Source organism: Gymnogyps californianus, chromosome 24 (genome assembly GCF_018139145.2).
Source record: "Gymnogyps californianus isolate 813 chromosome 24, ASM1813914v2, whole genome shotgun sequence".
NCBI classification, from domain to species: Eukaryota; Metazoa; Chordata; class Aves; order Accipitriformes; family Cathartidae; genus Gymnogyps; species Gymnogyps californianus.
Genome location: NC_059494.1, coordinates 3,346,465 through 3,368,954, shown reverse-complemented (window position 1 = coordinate 3,368,954; position 22,490 = coordinate 3,346,465). Strand labels below are relative to the sequence as shown.

The window sequence follows — 22,490 nt, the reverse complement described above, 5'->3', positions numbered from 1 at the left end:
GGGGGCTCTTGTACCCTAGAGCTGTGGGATGGGGGACAGAGGGCAGCTAAAGTCCCCCCAAGTCCCTCTCCAACCACCCCTGGCCATCTCTGACACTGGATTCTGGGTTCATCTCTGCTAACCCAGCACTGATCTTCCCGCCCTGCCCCAGAGACAGACGGTGCCCGTGCCCAGAGACGGTGCCCCTGCCCTGACCTGCACTGCCCCAGGTTCTCTCTGCAACAGGGAACGTCAGGAAGCTGCTCTGCAGAGTGATGAGCTCCCAGCGCCCCTGACGCCAGCAGCTCCCTGCATTGCAGGAGGATAAAACAACCAAGGCGGTCCTTCAGGGACCTGCATGGGATGAGGTCTCACAGGCAGCCAGGAGAAGGGAGCCTGCTGCCAGCTCAGCAATTCCCGTGGGCAGATTCCCTTGGCCACGCGGGGTGGGGAGCACCAGCAGCACAGGAGCTCCCTTCCACTAAGTTTCTGACACTAAGTTCTGCTGTCTTTGGGTGCAGATGAAAACGAGTGCTCCAGCCCCACTGCCTGCGGCTCTGCCTCCTGCTACAACACTCTGGGAAGTTTCAAGTGCGTCTGCCCATCCGGCTTCGATTTTGACCAAGCCTTTGGTGGGTGCCAGGATGTGGATGAATGCTCAGCGGGCGGCAGCCCCTGCAGTTACGGCTGCTCCAACACAGACGGAGGTTATCTCTGCGGCTGTCCTGGAGGCTACTTCCGAGCAGGACAAGGGTAAGAGAGCAGGCAGCAGGTAGTCCCCACAGGCACCTGTACATTCCTAGGGGATATTGCAGGCTGCCAAGTGCCTGGTGCCCCCAGACATGCTCCATCACCACACTTCTGCTCTCTGCCACTAATACAATTTGAAGGAGCCCCAGGAGCCAGTAAGCTCCCATTCCCACATGAGTCCTCAGCTTCTCCATGCCAGACTGTTCCTCACCCATCACAAGATCCTCATGCTGATGTGCATCTCCTCTTCCATTTCCCTAATCCAATGGTTAGTGCAGCTGCTAGCACTGTAGCAGATGCTCTGCAGATCCATCTAGTCCAGGGTGCAGACAGATTAAACTGGCCACGTCTGAACAAGATGTGGCCTGATCTCTCTCAGGCATGTCCTGTGTACAAGCCATTCTGTACAAGCCATGTCCTATAACCAGCCGTGGTCCTCCATGTGTTTCTGGGTGCCGCATGGAGAACCTGTGAGGGCAATGGTAAGATTTCCTTCTTGAAGCATGAATCTGAGATGGGTCTCTCTGCTCTTCTGCCACCAGACACTGTATTTCTGGCTTGGGTTTTGGGAAAGGTTCCTACCTTCCTGCCCCGCAAGAAGAGGATGAAGACAACCTGCTCTCCCCCGAAACCTGTTATGAGTGCAAGATAAATGGCTACCCCAAGAGGGGTCGGCAGCGACGCAGTGTCAATGGCACTGAGAAGCACCAGGTAAGAAATCCATGGCATCCTGGATGGGGGGGAGCAAGGCAAGAGCTGGGTCACTTGGGGGACAGCTGCCTGGAGTGGATCCCATGCAGTGTGCATGCCTGTGGGGCTGCCTCAGTCCAGCCAGAGATAGCAGCTCACTCTGTACCTGCCCATGCTGGGTGCTTGGGGGTTTGTGGATGCTATTGAGTCCAGAAGTCCTGCAGAAATGGAAGGTCTTTCACAATACATTAGAGGAGGCGAGGACAATCTTAAGTGACACACACTTGTGTGGTTTGGCCACAAATGTCTGGAGATACACGCAACCCAGAAACAAAGCACACACGTTTCCTTGCAAGGGGAGCTGACGGGGGAGCAGTTCCCATAGGGCCATAGAGGACTGTCAGCACTTACTGTCTGGCTCCAGACTGGACCTGTCACTATAAATACAGGTTATTCCTTGGAGGGAAGTTCTGGCCTCTGTCCAAGGCTCCCCCAAGAAGTTCACAGGCCTGGGAAGGACAGATTGGACTGGGAGGTCATTATGGGCCCTTCAGGCCTTGGGAGGAAAATGCCTTGGAAGTTATTGGTTCTTCCCCTGAAGATGAGGGCTCTGTACTGGCTGGTTCAGCCTCGGAGACACAAACAGGGTAGCAAGAAACACTTGAAGGAAAGCAAGGACCGTAGAAGTCATAGCCACTTCTCAGAGCTGCTTTGGGGTGGCCCATGGGGCAGAACTCCTCTAAATCAAGTCCTCCACCTAGCCATGAGCTTTTCTTGGTATCTGTAAGTAACATGCCTGGTTCCTTTCGAAGGATCATACTGTGAACTTGGCCAGCATGGATGTGGATGCTCCTCTGTCCATGATGCTGAACCTCTCTGACCTGGCTCACAAGGAGCACATCCTGGAGCTCCTGCCAGCTGTGGAGCCCCTGGAGAACCGTGTGCGGTACCTGATCTCCCACGGGAATGAGGATGGCTACTTCCGCATCCACCAAAAAGAGGGGCTCAGCTACCTGCACCTCGGCCGCAAGAAAATAGTGCCTGGCACCTACCTGCTGGAAATCGTGAGCGTGCCCCTGTACCGCAAGAGGGAACTGCAGAAACTAGAGGCCAAGAACCACCTCAACTACTTAGCAGGGGAGCTGGGCCAAGCACTGAGGATGAAGCTCCAGCTCCAGCTCTACTAACATCCACGAGATCCACCCACCCAACCGACAGTACAGTCCTTAGCCTTGCCATCCACACCTGGAAACAACTGCCTCCTCTCTCGCTGCACCCCCTGCCACCACCTCCCCCACTGCACTGTACAACTGATGGGAAATGTCCCTCTGGGCTCAGCACTCACCTTGGCCATGCAGGGATACTCCGCTTCATGGGGTGCTTGAGTCAAAACCGAGCCACACCGCAAAAGAGCTCCTGAAAGCGTTGCCAAAGGTTCAAACCTTGTTAGCAGGGACTCCCTCCCTCCGCTCAGCTCCTGCCCGTCTCCTTTAACCAAGATACTGTTAGTCCGAGCTGGCAAGGGCGGTACCATGGGGAAGCTGCCTGTCCTTCATGGTCACAGGCCATATACCACCCCACAGCCCAGGAAATGTGAGGGGGGGGCTGGGGGCAGCTGTGGAAGGAGCTATGGCACGGTGTGGTATTAGTGCATTTCCCAACAGCTCTTGTTCCTCCTTTGCTTCTGCGTTGTCATGATGGTGCTGCAGAAACCATCCCATACCTACACTGGCTGTGCTCTGTCTTTCTCTGTCCTCTCCGCGTCCTCTGGTCCTTTTGGGCTCCTCTGTCAAACAGAAAAGGTCACCTCTGAGTTCAGGTTGCTAACCTCACATCACGAAGCAGCCAGGCCACGGGACCACAGGCTCCTGTAGGGAACCTAGGGTTTTCACACTGCGGTATGCTGAACACGTGCATGCCCTCCAAAGATTGGAGCTGGAAGGGCTTTTCCAGAGCTCCAGCAAGTCCAGGGGTTAAGGTGTCCTTCTATAAATGAGGAGGAGCTCTGGGAAAAGGCAAATAATTGCATTGTTGAATGTGGTTGGACAAACTACACTGGCAGGAAAAATGTCAGGAGTCTGGTAGAGAGCATCTGGATGCTTCCCGTGCCAGAGGGGATGGAGGGCTTGGCAGGGCGTATGTGGCACGCTGCAGGGGCCCATTGCCCGGCCACCACCAGTGTGAGTGTTTGAAAATCCTGTGAAAAGTTTCCCACCAGCAGGAGCAAGATGGGGATGAGGGGATTCTCTGCAGCCTGGCAGGACGAAAGAGGCAGGGACAGCCAGAGCTTCATTTTGCAAATAGTCCTTGACTCCGAGCCACCCCACCTGTGTGACTCTGGTGCTTATGGCCAGATCCCCCCCCCCGCCCCAGTCAGCAGCACTTCTGAAAACGGGGGCTGCAAGTCACTCCCCTCTGGTTGTCGCATACATCTTGGTCAGTCCAAGGTGACAACCGAGGTGGACAGTCTCTGGTTAATGCAGACAAACGAAATGCACTAAAAAGAGTCTGGAAAATATTAATTCAGTGAATTGAGGTCTCCCTGCTGCCTGAAGTAGCCTGTCCAGACCGTTCTGTCCAGGTGGGCTTTTCTTCCTCCCTCAAGAGTGTTCTTCACACAGCTGGTCTCTGCAATGCCATTTCCTAGTTTTGCATGAATCTGGTTTCAGTTCTGCGTCAACCCTGTGCATCATCACAGGAAAGAAAGGTGCTAATTCACTCTGGTGACACACAAGACTACCTTATCGACACATCTAAGGTGCTTTCAGCTTTCAGAAGCTGGTGCTGGTATTGAATCGTCAGCGTTAGTGCACTGTATCCATCCACCCTCTCATATTTATGTATAACCACCAAAGTTATGATTGCTCGTTGTTGTGAGGAGTGCATATTCCTGTAGCTTTTTTTTTTGGTACTTGGGGGGGGTTGTTTTTTTTTCCTGGTACGCTGCCACCACATGGGGTGGGGGAAGTGTATGTATACTGTATTTGGGCTAATGTCAAACTTGAAAACTCTTTTGCATAATGCAGCTCCAGACTCTGGATTTTGCAAGAGTCCCAGAGCTTGTGACAGGATGGGTGGCCTGATGTTTGGGGGTTTTTTTATTATTTTGTTTTGTTTTGTTTTGTTTTTCCAACAGGTGCTTTTTTTTTAAAAAAAAAAACTATTAATAATAATAAATTAGCAGAGATGGGTTTGTGTGTGTGTGTTGAGCCAAAAGTCTCAAATGAAAAAGCTCAAGGTTTCCTTCATTCCTCTCTGGTGCGGTGTTTTTTTTTTTTTTTGTATTGACATTTCTTGCTGGTTGTTTTTTGGGGAAGCGTTGAAAACCCAAAACCTGTGCCCCCTTGTCCCGCACAGAGAGGTGGCTCTTTGTGGAATTCCTTTTTGTATCAGAAGCAACAGCAACAATAAAATTATTTTGGGTTAAGTGGTTCTGTGTCTCCCTCCTCGTCTGGGCGCAGCGGCGGCAGCACTGTGCTCACCTGCCGGGGTCGAGGGGCGGCGGGGAGGCCACGTTGGAGGCAGCCTGGGAGCGTGGCAGGACCCGTCCTAGCTCCAACATGGAGAGAGCCCAGGCTGGTTTCTTCTCTGTTCTCCTCAGGGACAGTTTCACTCGTACTGCCTCACCCAGCTCTCCCACCCCTGCATGACTCAGTACCCGTGGGGGCTTTGGGGTCCTTCCCAAAGCCTCAGAGCAAAAGGCAGATGAGGGAGGAGGGACAGACGCATCAGCAAAGTCTTTCCTGATCCTTTGCTCTCTCCCAGCAAGGGGAGTGGAAGGAGAGCGACGCCGGAGAGCTGAGCCTGGAGACCAGATCGCTGAGCCCAGAGGAGGGGTGTCTGCACCCCGTCATTGCTGCTGGGCTGTGGAGTGGTTACAGGGGCCAGGACAGGGATGGGGGGGGGCACAAGAAGGGCTGGCAGAGAGGAGACAGAGGGGATGCAGGAGAGCGGAGGCAAACCTACTGCTACCACCGATCCTGCCCTGCTCACCCTGCCTGGTGCTGTGGTCAGGGAAGACGCTGCCTCTGCCTGTGCTGTGGTCACCCTTGGCTCCTGGCTCATCCCCCTTTGAGGAGCAGCACCGCTCTTGCTGCTTGCCGGTGGTTTTGCTGAGCAGTGGTTGTGCAAAGCAGAGATCGTGCAACGCAGGGCTTGTCTAGATCGTGCAGTGAACGTTATGATGTGCAGGGTGCACAATGATGCAGTCGCTTGGCCAGAGATTGTGCCATGTGTCCAGGAGGTCCAGCTGCCAGGTCCAGCTGGTTGAGGTCAGCTCAAACCCTAGTTCCAGGCTGACATTCTCGTTTTTAGCAAGCTCTTCTTGGCCTCCCATTCCGGACACAGAGCCATGTGCCACAAGAGGGCAGGCAGGCCCGCAGCATCCCTGCAACCGGGAGGGAGCCCACCGTCTTGGGTGGTGGGAGAGCAGGGGCACCACTGGGTGGGGGGGGACAATCACGCAATCAAACCTGGGCAGAGGAAAACATGCTCCCATTGAGCTCAGACAGCTGGAAACCGTCCCTCCAACAGCTTCCTGGGCTCTGCAGTAGGTGAGTGGTGTTAGACTTGCGTCCGACACTGGGAAGAGTGGTGCCAGAGGAGGTGCAGAAGCGGGGTGCGCTGGGCCTGGGTACCCACGTCCCGCCACGTCACTTCTCTGCGGCACCCAGCAGTGACTCCTTGCAACTTCCTCCATGTCAGTGCTCATGCGGCCCCTCTCCGGGGGTGACCTGCACCCACACATCCAGAAGGTTGCTCTGGATGCAGCAGAACCTACCAGGCTGCTGCCTGCTGTGCCTGCGTGGCTGCACTTGTCATGCAGACCCAGGCTGATGTAGAAGACACAGCCAGGCACGGCCCACAGGTCCTGCAGCAGACGTGGCCGGGCTGTGACTGTCCCTGACCAGCAACACCGGCCCAGTTGCCATGCTGTGGCCAAGGAGCACCTTCTGCATGTCCCTGGCAGAGCACGTGCCTGGGTACGGAGCACCCACAGCACCGTGGGCTGGTGGTGATGCTCCTGTCCCACACGGCACCCATCCCCTCTGGAGCTGCTCCAGCTTGTGCTGGGAGATGTGGGGGGGTCTTGGGTCAGACAGAGGGAGACGGGGCAGCCCATCACTGCTTGGGCATGCTGTGTGTACTGCCGGTACTCCTCCGAGTGCCTGCTGGGAACGCGTCAAAGAGCAGAGGCAGAGCTGTGTGGGGTTAGCACAGTGCAGCTTTATTTCCATGGTGAGGGAAGAGGTTCTCCCCCATGGGATCAAATCCTTCAGTACAAAGCTTCTTAGTGGCCCACAGCCATAACCCATCATGGCTTTTGCTAGCCCTGTGGCTAGCTGCAGCACCCCTACTCAACAGGTATTGTTCCCACAGAGGGGCAGGAGGACAGCCTTGTTTTCCCCTCGGCTACTTACACAGCCCTTCTGATACCCAGATGCAGGGTGCCCAGGGAAGGGCTGGCCACCCCCAGCAACCCCCTGGACATGGGGAGGCCACCCAGATCCTGCTGGAGCAGGGACTGGCCGGAATGGGATACCGGTGGGAGGCTTGGGCTGGCTGAGGAGCATCTCCCAGATGTCGTGTGGGACCTTTGATCCCTCCTGGGATCCCAGCAGGGCCACCCAGGCAGGTCTGCAGGTAGCTGCATGACTGCACCTTGCTCAGACCATTTTCACCAGTTGGGCAGGGACAGGTCACTACGGTGTAAAGCGGAGAGCAGGCTGCAGGGCTGGATGCCAAAAAGGGGGCTGCGCATGGGGGGGTCTCCATCTCCCCCTCACTTGTGGGGGGAGGCACTTGGGGCTGCCACACAGAGAGGAACAAAGCCAGCACTTGGGTCTGGTGCCTATAAACCCCCTGACAGACACAGCTCAGCTACAGGGACACACACACACACGCACTGGACCACGGTCAGCACTCCCCAGAGGACACAGACGAGGGCGACATGGGGGGCAGGAGGAGGTGGGGGTCAAAGCTCTGGCCTGGCACCAGGCAGAGCCACCCAGACCAGGAGCCCCGTGGGCCGTGGCTGAGGGCAGGTCCCGCCATGCCCTGCCCCATCGCCTCCTGCCCCTCACTGCAGCACGCGACGCTGCCCGGGGGCACGGTGGGCAGCAGGGACCACACCGAGTCACATCACCCCTCCAACACATCTCTCCAAGAGTCCTGCAGACTGCGAAGAGAACTGAAAAGTGCTTAGAAAAGAGAGAAACCCCTAGAAAACCCACCCCGGACGAGAGCCCGACCTCACCTCCCTGCCCAGAGCATCCCTGCTGGCCCGGGGCAACACCACAGAGGAAGGGGGGGCCGGGGCCGGGGCCAGCTGGGGTGGGAGGCACACAGAGCACCCAGGCTCGCCCCATCCCTGCCCTCTACACCAAGGCGTAGTCAAACTGGCCCCTCTCCAACCCCTCCTTGTGGTCAGTCCAGGAGGAGGCGGGCATGCGGCTGTAGGGGTCCAGCAGGATGCGAAAGCAGCGCACCATCAGCATCACCAAGAAGACCAGGAGGAAGATGACAAAGGCAAAGACGGTTTTCTGCTCAGCATCCATACCCGCAGTGCTGGCTGGGTGCTCAACCAAGGAGGGGGAGAGCAGTTCATAATCCATCGTCGATGCATCATTCATGGCAGAGGCGAGGAGCGTGTGGGCAGGGCGCATTCGGCCGCCCCGGTGCCCAGGCAGCCAGCTTCAGCCTCCCGCTGTGCCCACGCACCCAGAGCACAGGTTACTCCATAGCCACCGGCGCTGCTACGCCAAGCTCGGGATTCGCTCCTGCCCGAGCCAAGAGCTCCTGGGGGGAAAGCAGAGACGGTGAGGGAGGAGGAACTGGCCACAGGCTACACCAACTCTGCTAAATAACCAGGGGCAGGGAAGGGCACAAGTGGATCCCTGGTTTTCTAGCAAGCTCGAGAAGCCACTCATGAGGGGCATGAAGGCATGGGATGGGCAGGCAGCCCAGGGCACTGGTGCAGAGCTTGCCTCTCCGGTCATAAATCCCCAGCAATCCTCTGGAGAGGGTGCCCGCCTGTCAAGGCCAGTGCTGCAGGACCCTTTATGGACCAGGTACCCTGAATCATAGGAAAATTCACACTGAGAAGGACCTCAGCTGTGGAGTCAGAGTGGGCTGCTCAGGGCTTTATCTAGTCTGGTCTTGAAGTTCTCCCAAGATGGACACAAGCTTAGAGTTTGCCCACTCCTACTGAGGGACACGTGTCCAGCTGCTGTGTTTCCCTCAGCACAGTGACTGCCTCTGGTTTTGCACCAGGTCTAGAAGGAGCTGAGTCCTGATGGAGAAGGAGGGCACCTACCTCACTGCAGCTGCATGGGGACACTAGCATTGCTATTGCAGCAGAAGGAGGAGAAGGCTGTGTCCAAACAGCCACATCACTGAGGAAAGATCTCCAGGGTCCAGCTTTCTTGGGCTAGGGATGCAAAGCAGAAGGACAAAGATAGCAAAAGCGGTTAAAAGGACCACAGTCACTAGGAGCCGTAGCAAAACACCACAAGGCACCTCTGAAGCTCTCAGTGTCTCCTGTCAGACCAGCACTGGATGGAGTTCACCTAGAGGAACATCCACACCAACCTCCCGTGCAGAATCCTGGAGCCCGAGTGCTCTCAGTGCTGTGGAGACTCCAAAAAAAAAAAAAAAAGCCCCACTGGGAGATATCAGGAAACAGCCCAAGCATCCCCTGCCCTCCCAGGCAGCAATACTGTCTCTGTCTGGGAGCAATATCAGTGGGAAAGTAAAAGGCAGAGTCCAGTCCCAAGGCCAAGGCACCCAGATACAGACCAGAGCAGGTTCAGCATGGGTCTCACTCACGCTGAGGACTTGCTCACTTTCCTTTATCTGCAGCTCCTGCGACACCATGAAGAACAGTGCTTGCAGGCTTTAAAAATAATTTCATATAACAGCAGCAAAACAAAGGGCAAGAGCAGCAACAAGGTGAGCACAGCTGCTCTCTGGCTTTTCACCCCCGTTATTTGGTACTCTCCCCTCCCAGACACGGCTTCTCGTGTCTAGACCAGACACGGGGTGTTCTTGATCGGTGTCTGTACAGCACTAGGCCATCCAGCCCTGCTTTCCCTTGGGACAAAGCACCACCGTAACACCGCTGCCCATGGGGGTGGCGAGCCCTGAGCTGGCATCCCTGCATCAATATTTGGCCAGGGTATCTCTGAACCCCCAAACACTGACCACCCCAAAACAGCTGTCTTGGCACTTCCACTAACACCAGCTTCCCCATTACTTGCTGAGGCTCCAGGTGTCCTTTGGGGCTGAGCGGGGGGCTTTGCCCTGCTTTGTCATACGTACCCGATTGCAGGGAGGTACCCAGTGCAATTCCCCAAAGGGAAGCTGTACCTACATCCCACGTCACGTTAAGTTGGCCACCCCTAGTGTGACTCCATCCAGAAGCCCCTCAGACTGTCAAGCTTCCATCATGCTGGCGTTTATCTCTCCCACCCCCTATATCCCCAACCGAGCATGGAGTGCAGGGTGTGCAGGGATAAGTCAGATAAGGTTCCCACGGCACGAGTACCACATCGGGAGGGCAGGAGGATGGGGATGAGTGAACTGAGCTGGAGGAGCTTCTACCTAGGCAGGGAGGAGCACTTGGGTCTCCTGTCCCCAGCCAGCAGGTGATGGCTCCATGTGGCCCTATCTAGGGGAGGAATACCCACCCATGGAGGAGCATTGATGGGACAGAGCATCCCGCTCCTCTCCACGGAGGTCTTTGGGGACAGGCGCAGCTCTCTACAGCCTCCATCTCCTCACAGAGCTCCTAGTGCCCTGGGAGCCCTTAGGAACCCCCTGGTCTTTGAAAGCATTACATTGCCGGGGCATCGCTGCCTCTCCGCTGGACTCCTCTGTGCTCAGGGAAGATTCATGCTTCCCACGGACACAGCTGGGTTAAGAAAATCTCCCTTCATGGTTCTCGGTGCCAGAGATGCTCAGGAAAGGCCCTGCTGCAATATAAGTGACCCAAGCACAAATCATGTATCTGGAGGTGCCCAGCTGACTCACAGCAAAAGGGCAGGGAGGAACAGGCACCTTCAGGACAACATACAGGATTTTCTGCTCAATAGTATCCCTAGTATTATATCCTAGAGTATCCAGGATAAAGGATTGCTCTCACATTTGGGATGTGTTGCTCTTTCATTACTGTGTGAAGAATCAGATCTTAATTTCCCGGGAATTTTGAGGAGCAGAGCAAAAAAACGCTGATAAGACAGTTAAATGAAGGCAGCTGTTATTTAAGGAACATTTGATTGAGTTTTATTAAGATTCATGTTCCCTTAGTAACTAAAAAGAATACATGAGCAAGGAAATTGCCTAATAGGGACAGAACTCACAAAGGAAGAGGATCACTGTCAACAATTCAGCAACGCTGCGGTGAGATTTTTCTGGGTATGAAACACGAGTTAAATGTTAATTTGGGAATGGCAAATATCTAATGAGAGATTTATTTAAAAAGAAGTACGGAGCAGCGTTTACCGATGGAGGATGCCATCTGGTATGGAGGGCTCACCCTTCCCACTGCAGACACCTCCAAACTGGGAATCTGAGTGGGCAGTGAAGGCAGGTTACGGGCTCTCAGCAGGGATGGGGCTGCACAGCACTGGCATGACTCAGCCTGCTCTCTGGACTGCGCCCAGACACTCCTGCTCGCGCCAGCTTATTCCACCCTTTAAGTCCTTGCAGGTTTTTGACCAGGAGTCAAGACCTAGAGATAGGTAGTGGATGGGAAAGCACAAGAGCCTGGAGACGCGAAGGCTCCGGGGAGACCTTATTGCAGCCTTTTAATACTTAGGGGGGGCTTATAAGAAAGATGGGGACGGGGTAACGGTTTTAAACTAAAAGAGGGGAGATTCAGGCTAGATACAACGAAGGAATTTTTTACACTGAGGGTGGTGAAACACTGGCACAGGTTGCCCAGAGAGGTGGGAGATGCCCCATCCCTGGAAACATTCAAGGTCAGGTTGGACGGGGCTCTGAGCAACCCAATCTAGTTGAAGATGTCCCTGCTCATGGCAGGGCGTTGGACTAGTTGGCCTTTAAAGGTCCCTTCCCACCCAAACCATTCTGTGATTCTAAGAAGCGTCCAAAGCAGAATCAGAGCCTAATTAGGGAAAGCAACTGGAGAAAGTCTTCTGTGCCAGCCGGAAAGCAATTTCTGGATACTAACATTGCAGGTATTGCTTACTTCCAATTTACAGTGGCGTAACCTTGCTCAAAAAAAATCTGTTCCTCCTTCAAACAGTTTACTCCCACCAGCAAAGAAAAGATGAAGCCGGGAGCCTTGGCATAGCCGTGCTTTGCTCTGCGTTAGTGCACAGACCGTGCTCCGTGCAGCTGGCGTGCAGGGGACGGCGAGCAGGGAGCCCAGCTCTGGATCCGGGGTCCAAGTGACAAGGTAGCTTCCCAAGTCATGGGTAAATTTGTCTCAGGGTGCTGGGAGGTTAAAAGTCAGCTTTGCAACACCTGGCACTGAAAGATGTGCATTTTAGCAGCAGGAATTAAAGACGACCAACATGATTTGCACAATAAAGCAGAATTGCACCAGAAAAGCTTGATCTGCTCTAAGAATGAAACCAGAGGATGACAGGACATGAGCCACAGTGGAGCGGGGTTTAATTGCATGGTGTCGTGGATGCAGTCCAACAACTAGGGAATTACTCAGTTTACACACTTTTAAATATACCCAACTTAGTACTTTTATAACCAAAAATAGACATTTACAATTATATAACAATGAGAAATGAGACTAATGTCTTAAAAGGAGAAAGCGGAGCTAGTTTTGATGGAGGAGAGCTAGGAGGGGCTAAAATGCTTACATTCAAATGAAGCTTTCGTAGAGACCAGAATAAAATGACTGCACACAGAATAAGAACCGGAGCAAATTCATTAGGATGGTGCTAAAATAACCCTGCTTTGAAAAGCACTGCTCCACTGTTGCTCCCCATACAAATCTATTTGAGACATCTAGGAGAAAAATTCAACAGATAGATGCACCCAGGGTCCTGGGAATGTCTAACAAAGATGGTTCTGTGGTCAAAATGAGCAGGGCAGGGGAGCAGTGTAGCATAAGCACTAACACAGGGCTCTGGCAAAGGGCTGAGAGCACATCTGCTGCTCCGTGGGAACCAGGGGTCTCACAGGACCCGGCTCCGCGTGCTCCCCTTGGTTAACATTCATTGCATCGCTGCACACGGTGCACAACCGCCTGTTGCAACCAGACAGCAAATGCAATCGCCGGGGAGATAGGAAAGCAAACGCCCTCGCGAGGATTGCAGGCAAACAAGTTTCTGCCTAAGCAGGAGGATTTCTAGGACCTAAGCTCCTTAGAGATGGGAAAAGGCTTTACTTGCAAGTGCAGCAGGGCTGTTGGTGCTCCCTCCGTCGTTCCACTTCTGAGCTCCCAAAGCAGAGGGTCCATCTGTCCGAGGCGAGTCCGCTCGCCCCTGCTGGGACGGAGGCGGCTGGACGCCTTTCTGGGAAGTGCACCCTTGTGCTTGGCACCGTTACATGGAGCTCACGAGGCAGCTGAATTCTTTGCAGGGTTTACATTGCCTTTTTCAGTAAGCATTGCTGCTGGGTCAAACGAACAAATCTCACTGGGTCACTTACTGCACGGCTGCCAGCGTAAGCACAACCAGAGGCTCTGCCAGGGGAAGCTGAACTGCCAACGGGACGCAGGCCCCTGGAGCGAAGAGCTGCACTGCGTCCTCAGGGGTATTTCTGCCCCATATTAAAGCACGTTGTGAACCTCCTGGCTGGCAGACGCTGAGAACACGGGGCTGTGTTCTCCAGCCGCTTTATGGGATGCACCCTGGACCTGTGAGCAAACAGGGCTGGGACTATCCAGATATATTTCTGTCTTCCCTTCCTATGCATCCCAAAGCCAAATTGCTGCGTTGTCCCTGGAAATCTGCTCCTGTCTCTGCCACCAACTGCTGGTGCAGGGCTCACGCAGGGGCCGTCTCCTCTGTCTTTCCTCAGCAGACAGCCAGGCCCAGCAGGAAAAAAGTTGTCTCTCATTTCAGGAATCCAGTCTGCCGGGAGAGCAGCGTGTGCAACCTCGCCTTCCCAGCTTCCCTCTTATTGCTGCCAGGGAGGCACCCGAGCCTTAACCCCAGCACCCTCCGCTGAACGTCCCTGGCAGGGAGAGCCCCTCCTGCCCTGGCCGAGGTGGGTACATATGTTGTAGAGCCAATGCTGTGCCCCAGGGGGGATGCTGAGACCCCCCCCCGCCTTCAGCCTAGCTGTGTCTGAACCACGTGTGGAGTGCATCTCACCCTGGCTGTACAGGCAAGCACCAGGCAGCTGCCCAGGGACAGGCAGTGCCGGTCTCTGCCGAGGTACCACAGGCTGGGCTCCCTGTCTGTTAATCCTTGTTACCTACAGCAGGATCCTGGGGGCTCCTTCATAAACCTTCTCAGCCCCTCTCCATCATCTGGCCCTGTCAGGGCTCAGCGTGTGGATGGACAAGACACACGGGGCCCGGGAGACATCCTGCCATGGGTCTGGACCCACTGCCAGGACCCATGCCCAAGGAAGATCCCAAGTCTCAGCAGGATTCCCCAGTTGGTCTGATGTAGACAGACGTCCCCTCATGCTCTAAAGCCTGCTCGCAACATCTCTCTTCAAGCACCTTCCACCACAAGGAATGGCAGGACAGGCTGGGACTCCAGCCCAGCCCAGCACGTCTGTACCCCAAACCCTGATGTCAGAGCTTGGCCAGTCTTCTGCTAAACCAGCCCATGGCTAACGGGAAGGCCACCTTCTCCACCACCGCTTCTCCAGACCCATGCAGCCACCGTGGAGGGGCTCTCCCAGCAAGGCAGCTCTGCCGGGTAGGATTGCAGCCGTGTCCAGCAGTTGGGGGAAGATGAGCAGAGCATGGACACGGAGAGGAGAACCGAGCGGATCAGGCCAGGGCAGGAGTGTGAGACACTGAATGTGAGGGACGTCCCATCCACTTTGATGCAAGTGAAGGGGGCAGCCCCTCAGCCAAGGAGGAGGTTTAGCCCACCCCAGCTAAGCAGAGATGCTTGCCCCCAAATCCCAGGCTCTGTCATCCCTGGTCCCCCTGGGGGGGCACGGGAAGCCCGGCCAAGGGCAGGGCTCTGCAGCACACCCTCCACATGCCTCCTCTCCGCGGTCATCCCAGCACACATGGAAATCCCACCACTGCCAAACCAAGCCACCCGGGAAGAAGATAAACCCCCAGGAAAGGTTGCTTCCACCCGTCCCACCCCAAAGCCCAGCCTCCTGCCCTCTCCATCCAGACTTGACAACCACCATCAGAAGATATACTGGACCCCAGCACCAGACAAACAGAGCCAGCCCCATCTCCTGAGCCCACCACCGTGAGGGGTGGGGGGGTCCCTGGCAGTCGAGCGCGGAGGGAACTACCCCCCCTTGCACTCCCTGTCTCTGCTCCCCACAGCGTGAGCACTCAAGAGGGCACGGGGCATGGACGGTACCTGGCTGGCATGGACTCCCGGCTCCATCACTTGCCATCTCGAGGGAAGGAGCAGCCGCCTCTCTCCTGGAGAGCGCACAGGGAAGGCAGCTGCTCTTCACTCACGCTGGAGCGGGTTCCTATGGCGATGCAGAATCAATTATAATAAAAGGTGGAGCACAGCAATTGGAGATGAGAGAAGTTTCGTGAGCTGCCTGCCTGGGAAAGTCAGACCGTGGGAGAGCGCAGGGCTGGGGGCTGAGCCTGCCCGTCCCCAGGCTACGGCTCCTGGATCCCTGTGTTCCCCCCCAAAAGCCCCTCTAATCCCCAGGGCAACGCGCCTGCATCACTCCAAGACATCCAAGACCTCTGTCTGTCCACAGTGTGGACCTGCTCATGGCACCTGCTGAACAGCAGATCATTGCACATGCAAATCCCCATGAAAGAGAGAACAGAAGAGAGCTCAGGTCCTGGTGTACAGGAACCCCAAGGGGATAGAGGCAGGCAGGAGGAGGAGGAGACATGCAAGGGAAACCAGGGGGAACACCCACTGCTACCTGCTCTGGGGAAAAAAGGATTCATCCCTCCTCATCCAGGTGCTCGGGAGGGGACAGAAAAGACTCCAACTGGCTGTTGGAGGCACCTAGAAATGTGGATTAGATGCCAAGGTTGCATGTAGCTGCTGGGAGCTGATGCAGTCCCTCCCCATGTTGCTTCCTCTTTACAATTTCAGTGATTTCCCCAGTGCAAAAATTCATCCTGCAAAAATTAATCACCAAACCATAAAAGCGAACCCCTCTATGTGTAACGGTACCAGAGGAGCATAATTGTGATCCCCAGCCCCCTCAGCACCGGGCAGCATGCCCCCTTCCTACAACGAGGGGATTCGTTGTAAGTATCTGGAAATAACCACCCAATTTCCTGCGCTATCCATCTTAGCTGCTAATTGAAATGGCTTTTCTGAAAGGTGCCTACAGAGAGCATTCTCACACTTAATCAGTGCAGGGAACGCTCACTGCCTGGGGCAGAGGGGAAACAGGCCACATTAGTGGCCTCCCTGCAAAATTAATATTGCTTTGTTAGTCATCTGTCCTCTGGCAGGACTGGGAGTGTGTGAATGAACAGTTCCTACGGGCCTTCTTCACATCCCCTCCTGGAAGAGTCATGGGAGCCTTTTGTGCTCTGTGGTTGCACTGTTTGTGGAGCTGTGTCCCTGGCAAGCCACAGGACCTGCTCGTGTCGAGGATCCTCGGAGCCCCCCTGCTGATGGGTACCCACCGGCAGAGCATCCTCCCTCCATGCAGACCACCCCAACCCACCTCAGCCCAGTATAGCCCAGTCCATTCCAGCCCAGCCTAGCTCAATGCAGTCTAGTCCAGCCCAGTCAAGCCTCATCTAACCCTCCCTTTGGCCCCACAGCCATGATTTTCATGTGTCTCATGCACCACGATTAGCCAAGTAACCTTGCCACGTCCTGAACATCACAGCTCCCAGCCGGGATGAGACCTCTGAGCTGGTCGCACACCAGCACAGTGCCCAAACTCGTGCCAGCAGCTGGTCCCTGAGATGATGGCACGAGTTTGCATCATTTCCAGCTGTTGCTTGTTTTTCAGACCCAAATTTCTGCAAGCTTCCCCGTGGCTCATTTGCCCACCGCCCCATCCCTCTCCCGGTGACTGTGTCTCTCCCGGTCACCCTTTGCCCCAGGCTGTTGGGCTGTGATGACAAGGGAGCGCAAACCAAGCCCTCTCCAGGTGCCCTGGCAGTTTGCATGCTTTCTGTGAAGAGGTCTGCTCCAGCCTGTGCTACTGTTTCTAAGCCCGATCTGTGGAGAGGGGTCCTCAACGCCTCCCCCAGCCTTTCTCCTCTCTCAGAAGCCAGCCGGGTGCAATGCACAGAGCTGCTGTGGAGACCCAGGCTCCCGCCAGCACCCTCCAGCAGCCCAGAAAGGACCATCCCGTGCCCCAGGGCATCCTCTGTCCTGCCGCTCCTGTGTCAGACTGTGACAGCAGCTCTGCTCCATGGTGGAGACTGTGGCTGCATCTCAATGAGCTCCTGCTGATTTTATCTCCTTTAAACTGATGAGGGTTGTTTGTGCAAACACAATTACTTCAGCTGAGGGCTCTCCGTGAGCCGAGCCATGTTATGGGTTGGACAGGATTTCCCTTGCTGGGATTGTCTCCAGCAGAGCAGGCTGCATCTGTGACACCGACTGGTCTCTTCGCGCTGAGGAAGAGCCAGGAGGAGCAGGGAGAGTGCTGAGCATGCAGGTGTGCAGCACTCCCAGCCCACACCTTCCCAAAAGCACAGGGAATAACAGAGTATCTGCGAGCAGCAGCAGAGCCTGGGTGCAGCGAAGACCCTCGCTATTGCAACCTGGTTTGCTCTGGAGTCTTCCCAGAGGAGCACAAAACCACACCAGGCATGGGGGTCACTCCTTGCTGCAACAGCGGCAGCAGTTTTTACTGTTGGCATCTTGCAGAGACCAAGCAGGTCTCCTCTGGCCCAGAAGTTTCCAGCACTGCAGGCAAAGAGCCCGGCAGAGCAAGGCTTCCTGACCACAGCAACAGCCCTTGTGCTGGGACCCCCCAGCTCTGGGGTCTGTGTGGGGAGAGCAGATCTCTCTCCTTCAAGGAGCTGGCAGCAGGATAAGCACAAAATGGCTTTAGTGACTACAAGTGCGGATTCCCCAAGACCAATGATTCTGGGCAAGTCCCCCATGTATCCCCTTATAGTCAAGCCATAGTGTACACAGGATCCCAGGTCCAGTATACACAGGATAGCAGCCCTACAGAACACAGAGCAAGACCTGTAGCATATGCAGAATATCTATCCTATGTCTCCCAGGACACCTGCAGGCAGTTGGATGAGTATAGGTGTAAGCTGATTGCATGGAGGTAAAGATTTCAGCTGTATCACTGCTTGAGCTGGCCACCTATGCTCCAGACAGGTGGGAAACATTTACAACAATTAGCATTAAAAAATAACGAAACAAAATAATGAAACATCTTAACCAGGATGTGGAACCAGTGCGATAGGCACACTGCATTGTGGACTGCAGCTGAGAGCCAACGTAGCGTGTGCTGGCACCTGCACACCAGAAAGGGCTGCACTGCGGCAACCAAACGTTAGAGCCTGGGAAACCAAGAGTGGACAATGCCACCGTGTCTACACCTAGCCTAAGACAAACATCATCCTGGGAGCTGCTGCCTGGGGGTTCCTCCGCCTGGTGCCACAGGAGGTGGAAAAAGCCCCACGAAGAGAAGAGCAACACTGGAGCAGGCAGAGTCCACATGTGGACCGTGGCCCACCAAGCTTTGAGAGACGCAGAGCTTCCCCTGCTCCCCTGGGCAATCCCTTCACGCCATCTGCACATCTCCCGCAGCCCCCAGCACGGCTGAGCCCACGAGCGCACGCACCCGGCCAGCCTGCGCACACGAGGACGTGTCCCAGGCTTGGAGAGCACGGAGTCCTCTTTTCCCCTAGTTTTTTTTGCTGTCCTGCACTGATCCTCGCCCTTCCCAGCACCGTACCCTCTTCCTCCGTCCCTGAGCAGACAAAGAGGAGCCGTGTCTGTGCTGGAAGCTTAACTCCAGCTGCTCTAATACTTTTGTCTTGAAATTCCTCCCCCTCTCTTTAAGTCTCTGTTAAAAAGTACATGCCTGGGGGAATCGCTATGTGGGGAGCTTCCCATTCTGCCCTCACTTCTTGGGAGGGTTTCAGAGCTGGAGGTTATCCTTCTGCTGAAGATTTTGCCTCTTACAACAGAAAAAGCTGGATGAGCCTCAGGGAAACTCGGGACACAAGTTCCCTGAGGCACATGGAAGGCTCTGGCATTCAGAAATAGCGATCCTGACTGCACTTCAGAGCACGGATTTAATACCGCACCGCAGCCTGCACAGTCACTGCCCCAGCAAAGCACCAGGAGGGGTGGTCCAGGCTGTAGGTTATGCTAAACTAATTGCACTGTGGAGACAGCAAGGGAGATTGTTCTGCCTGGACTTAAAGGACTTGATAAGTAAATGAGGTTCAGCCTTTGCATTATCTCACCACTCGGCCAAGCACTTTTGAAAGAAAAAAGCAGAGTGTTTCTCTAATCAAAAATCTATTCACCTATGAAATGCAATAAATCTCAAAAAGGGATCTAAGCACTTTTTTTTAGTGCTGATGAAGTGATATTGTAAAATACTGCAGTGGTTGCACTGGGTAAAACCCTGTGGCATGGAATGACTGTTTTTGTCTTTGAGGACAGTGACTACAAACGCACACTTGGATGCTTCATTTCAAGGCAAAAATAGTTGCCCATGGCTCAATGAAAACCATTCTTTATTCATGCAGGTTTCACCAATTAAAGATTTTAATTTAACTGCCAATGGCAACTAATGAAAATTAACTTCTGACTTATTGTGAGACTGGATTGCAGCAAGTGCTGCTGCTGCTGCTGCTGCTGCTGCTTCAGAAGGGCTGGACAATCAGGAAGGCTTCTCGCCTCTCCCTGGTCTGAAGGCAATGTGCTGAGCTGCTGCAGACTGCCATGGAGCGAGGTGGTAAGGACGGAGCCAGGTCAGATGCACCGACTCCCTTTCTTAATCCTCTGAGGCTGGCAGGGCTGGTGGCACGCTCCCATCCCCTTTCCTGGAAAGTACCGAGTGCTGACCTGAACCTTCCTTCCGCGGGCTGCGGACACATTTCTCAGCATGCTTGGGTGACAATGAGGGAAGAGAGTGTCCTTTCCCAGGCTCATCCACAGCACTCGGGAGCAGCTGACTCCTCCGTAACGGCAGCTGATCAAGCAGAGAATTGCACCTCGTTACTCTTTCCTGCGAGCCAAGTTCAGCTTTGCAAAGCTATTAGGGATAACATGAATGATGCTTTATAGTTGGCCTGTTCTTTGATATCTGCAAGTGTTGTGACCTCTCCCTGCACAGCCTCCTGGCCCCAGCAGCTACCAAGAGCTTCCCTTAACTCTTAGGGAGAGGAAAGGAGAAGAACCGTGGTCCTTCAGATACTCCAGCACCTGTAGAGTTCATGACAGTGTCATCTCTGAGTCCTCTGCAGCCAGGGACTGCCACAGTCACAGTCAGCCCTGAGGATGACCAAGTCATGCCAGGGAAAGGGCACGGGGATACGGTTCCTAGGCCATATCTTGGAGGTTGAACAGGCAAGTGCAGTGCAAAGCAGAGGTGGTAAGACCTCTGGGCTGCCCTGGGCCCCAAGCCCGCACATTCCCTGTCTGTTTGCATCGGGTAAGACAGAAGCATCTCAAAGGTCATTCCTCTTTGCTCCCAGGGGCTGCTGCTGTCACAACTTCTGCCTAAAAGAGACATAGTTAGTCTTAAGACAATTCAGGATGGATGTGTCACCAGTTGCTGTGGCTTTGATGGCTGGCATCGGTCAGCAGACTGTTGATGATGGACTATCGAGATCTCCTACTTGATCATCTAAGTTTGTCCAGCTTGGTCCATAGAATTCTCTTGAAGATAAACTGCTCCACTGCCAGTCACCAAGAGAAAGAGCACAAAGGCTCGTGGGGCCGACTCAAGGCTGGGATGCAAATTTGGAGCTGTCACCAGACAAAGAGCAGGCTTTAAGTAAGTGTTTGCTGTCTTTTGAAGCAGACCCTCCTTTGGGAAAAAGATCCCTTGGACTCAGCATAGCCAAAGCCGAAGCAGCCCTTCCTGCACCCCCAAAGGTGTCCAGAGAAGTGACTCTCTTCTCCTCACCAAGCAGCAATGCCGAGGGGTTGGCCAGGTCATTGGCAGCTGCTGAATTAAGTCCCCAAATCCACAGCGAAGGAATGTTATTGATGTTGCAAGGTCAAGCCACTTGAAAGCTGGGATTTGTCAGACAGAAGGTTGTCTCAGCCACTTTAATTAGGCCCCCTTCTGTAACAGCATTATGATACAGCAATTAATGACAAAATCACTCCCTGTTTCTTCCTATGCCTGGGCAGCTGTTCAATGGCTCTGCTTATTTTCCTTTTTCACTGTTTGGCCCTGCTGTTCTACATGCTCCATCCAACCCTGTTTGGACTGCAAGACTCTGAAACCCCTTTGCAATTGCTATGGTGGACTCAAGCTCCAGGAGCGCTGAAGAATCACCCCCCCAGGACAGAGGGTGAGGACAGACGGGGGGTTTGGAGGAATGTGTTGCTGGTTTCAGTCTCATCTCGCCAGATGTATGAACTGACATTTTCTTCCCATGGGACAAATGTGGGCCAATGAAGAGGTAATCATCACTATGTTTTGTTTCGGGTTCTATTCTAAAAGACAGAGGTTTTAACTGCAACAAGAAGGAAACACAGGTTTCTTCCAATTTCATTTAAGCCGAAATTTTCCTTCCAAAAAAAAAATGTACCCTGCGGTAGATCCACAGCAAGCTCTTGTAAACAGGTAGAGCTGGGTACAATGACAAGCAATCAATATATGATTTTACAACAGAAGCCACTAGGCAACCCTGGCTATACAAGAGACAGGAAAACGAGGGAAGGCTTGGTCTTTTTACCCCAAATCTAGCGCACGTAACTGCTGAGGAAGACAGAGCTGCAGGAGCCCCGTTGCACGTGCCACGTTGCACGATGGATCTGCTACAGTCCTTGAAATAGCAGCTCCGCTCCTCCTGAGATGGGAGGTTGCTTTCATCCTCCTTCCCCTCATCGGATGGTCAGGAACCTTCTCATTTCCAGCTCCGTTTTGTCCCGGGCAGGTCCATACACAGACGCCCAGACCTGCTGGTCACCAGGGACCTTTCCTTCCTGGGTGGCACAGGCTGAGACGAGCCGCGTGCCCGCAGGCAGGACGGGGAATGGGGCTGGCACCACAGGGCTGATGTGAAACACCCGGCTACTGCTGTGCTGCGGGGCAGAGAGGGAGCACGCCTGCTTCACTCTAATTAGTGTGAATCATTAAATAAAATGTCCCCTTCCTGACTTCAGCATGTGTTAGTGAAATAGCTCTATCAAAGCTGCCTTGTCAGGGGACAAGAAGTATCTTTCTGCTGGGATTATACAGCCGTGGAATTATCCCTTGCCTTTGACAAGATCAATTAATTACTTCAAAGTCATTTGCAGTAATAAATTAACTTCTCTTCTTTCCTCCCCGTTAAGCTGGAGTGTAGCTGCTGAGCAAATAGTGGTTTCTGGGCAGGCACACAGTGCCCAGCCTGTGACCCCCGTGGCCAGGCTCTGAAGCAGATGAAGGCTGAATTTTGCTCCCTGGAGGTCTCTGCTGGGTTCCCTCAGCTCGCTGCCCAGCCATGCTGCAGGTCTGCAGTCCAGACGTGCAGGAACCTGGGCACCTCTGGGGTCTCCCTGTCCCTCGTTGTCACAACCACGGATGCACACGTGCTCTCCACCATCACCCTGAACAAGCATCTTCAAGCATCTTCATGCCTTGCAGCCCAACTCATTCATGCAGATGGATTTACCTCCCCATTTCTACTCAGACACCGGATCAAACGTGCAGCACCAGTTAGAGCAGCACAGAGAGCTGCCCCAAACTGTCCCCATGTCTCCCTGCGCTCCTCCCAGAGGTGCAGGGGTGGCCTCATGTGATGGGCAAGGGTCCCTGCTTGGGGAGTCTGTCTTGGGCTGGGATGTGAA

General features: G+C 54.4%; 2 protein-coding genes across 4 annotated transcripts in view; one reads left to right on the top strand and one right to left on the bottom strand.

Annotated features, from left to right (window-relative positions):
• FBN3 (fibrillin 3) overlaps positions 1-4,610 on the top strand; it is a 118,076-nt gene extending 113,466 nt beyond the window's left edge. For both annotated transcript variants that reach the window (XM_050910372.1, XM_050910373.1), the window contains exons 63-65: positions 501-732; positions 1,272-1,440; positions 2,232-4,610. In XM_050910372.1, coding sequence (XP_050766329.1) covers positions 501-732; positions 1,272-1,440; positions 2,232-2,606 — 776 coding nt within the window. In that variant the 3' untranslated portion in view covers positions 2,607-4,610. The remainder of the gene's footprint in view (positions 1-500; positions 733-1,271; positions 1,441-2,231) is intronic.
• A 2,021-nt stretch (positions 4,611-6,631) lies between these two features.
• The window catches only part of CTXN1 (cortexin 1), a 44,181-nt gene continuing 28,322 nt past the window's right edge, over positions 6,632-22,490 (bottom strand). Inside the window, exons 1-3 of one of the 2 annotated variants that reach the window (XM_050910576.1) lie at positions 12,791-12,845; positions 8,735-8,848; positions 6,632-8,217 (exon numbers count right to left, since the gene is read on the bottom strand). In XM_050910576.1, coding sequence (XP_050766533.1) covers positions 7,797-8,084 — 288 coding nt within the window. In that variant the 5' untranslated portion in view covers positions 8,085-8,217; positions 8,735-8,848; positions 12,791-12,845 and the 3' untranslated portion in view covers positions 6,632-7,796. Of the gene's footprint in view, positions 8,218-8,734; positions 8,849-12,790; positions 12,846-22,490 lie in introns of those variants that run through there. The other variant, XM_050910577.1, reaches the window with a different exon arrangement.